The 1555-nt window shown below is 48.4% G+C and overlaps 1 protein-coding gene across 1 annotated transcript; it reads right to left on the reverse strand.

Moving 5' to 3' along the window:
- Positions 1 to 245: 245 nt before the first annotated feature.
- On the reverse strand, positions 246 to 765 carry SARC_10654 (hypothetical protein; the record flags this gene model as incomplete). Its single annotated transcript, XM_014295295.1, has 2 exons — positions 246 to 506; positions 559 to 765. 2 exons carry the CDS (start codon positions 763 to 765, stop codon positions 246 to 248), a joined length of 468 nt encoding a protein of 155 aa, XP_014150770.1.
- Positions 766 to 1555: the final 790 nt, after the last annotated feature.

A 1555-nucleotide genomic window follows, 5' to 3' on the forward strand; every position in this document is an offset into this window, starting at 1 on the left:
ATATATAGATGAAAACGTACTGAAATATGGATCAAATATATACAAATGTACATTTAGTGACAATTACATTTTTTTATATAGATTTTGTGATTTTATCGCGCAAAATTTGGATGAGTTTAAATTAAAGAGAGCCTTCGGCTATATCTATTTTTTACGAATAAATGAGTTGAGGGGGGGGTGGGATATGTTGTTTTTTATTGATTGGTATGGTAACTTCACTCCCTTCCAGACAACATCGCGCGTTGTCAGCAATCATCGCGTTCGCCTCTAAATTTTGTGCCAGCTGTTGGCGTGCATCGGCGGGTTCCGTCGTGTTCCGGTGCCTGTCGGCGTGGGATGGGTTCGAGGAGCTCATCCAGTTCTGTGGGGTCTATCGGTGCGAGTGGCGATTGAATACCGCCTATGTATAAACCCAAGCCTTTCAACATATCTCGCCCCACTATGATGTCTATACCTGCAGGTAAATTCATCAACTCAAGAGACCCGTCGATGATCTTGGTTCCATACTGAATGGCTACTGTGCTTGAAGTCTTCCGTAAGTATCATGTTGATATGTACCTCTGTAGCCTCTGATGGTGGTACAAAGGCGTCGTCCCGTGTAATCGCATTCACCTGTACTTGAGGAATCGGTCGCATAGTTACCAAATTGCTACTCGGGGTGTTGTTCTGCCCCTGTCTTGAGGTTGGAGCTGCGGTCGGTCTGTGTGCCGGTTGTGCGTCTCGTGATGTACGGTTATTGCCGTACAGGCGCGCCCGACCATCCATACCCCCTGATGGCGACGCACGGAAATGATGACAGAGCGGAATATGACGTGAACCTGGTGGTGCTTATGCCTGACATCCAGCACAGGTGGTAGGTGGTGACGGTTGGGGTTATTGTGTCCAGTTCTGCGACTGTCGTCGAACCGTCTGCGGGTTAGGGCGGCTATTGGTAAAGTCACGAGTCCTGTTACTCAATAGACCCTCCCGATTATTACGGTTCTGGAGACGCGCCGTGGTGCGCTGCTGTGCGTCCTGAATGTCGGGGCTCAACAGCTACAGAAACTCGTGCGTCTTCCATGAGCCTCTAGACGCGCCTGTTGTTGCCCCTCCAGAACCTGCCCTGTGTGTGGACTAGTGCGGTCCGGATTAGATTGGCGACGCTTAGTCCCACGTCGGTCAATATCATCTTATTTGCGACGTAGAGGGCTCAGGTGTTACTGTCTACGACTTTGGCGGGGGTTGGACATGGTGGAGGAAGTATGTTTCAACAGAGATCTTGAAATGTGTGCGAACGAACTCGGAAAGAATTGAATATAAATATACATTTCCTTACTAGAGTCCATTCCTCAAACATATGACGTCTCGACGATGATACTCGAGGAACCAGTGGGATCACTCTTGATTACTTTATTTCACTCACCGACCCTAGTTGTATAGTGAGTCGAGACTCATCTATCACTAATTGACGTCTTACTCTCCTTCGAATAAATACCTCGTTGAGGTATACCCCACTTATCGGAACATCCCTTCAACCTTCTCGTCGGCTGCTCCTGCTCCGACATGGGGTCAGCCT

Source organism: Sphaeroforma arctica, assembly GCF_001186125.1.
Source record: "Sphaeroforma arctica JP610 unplaced genomic scaffold supercont1.1338, whole genome shotgun sequence".
NCBI classification, from domain to species: domain Eukaryota; class Ichthyosporea; order Ichthyophonida; genus Sphaeroforma; species Sphaeroforma arctica.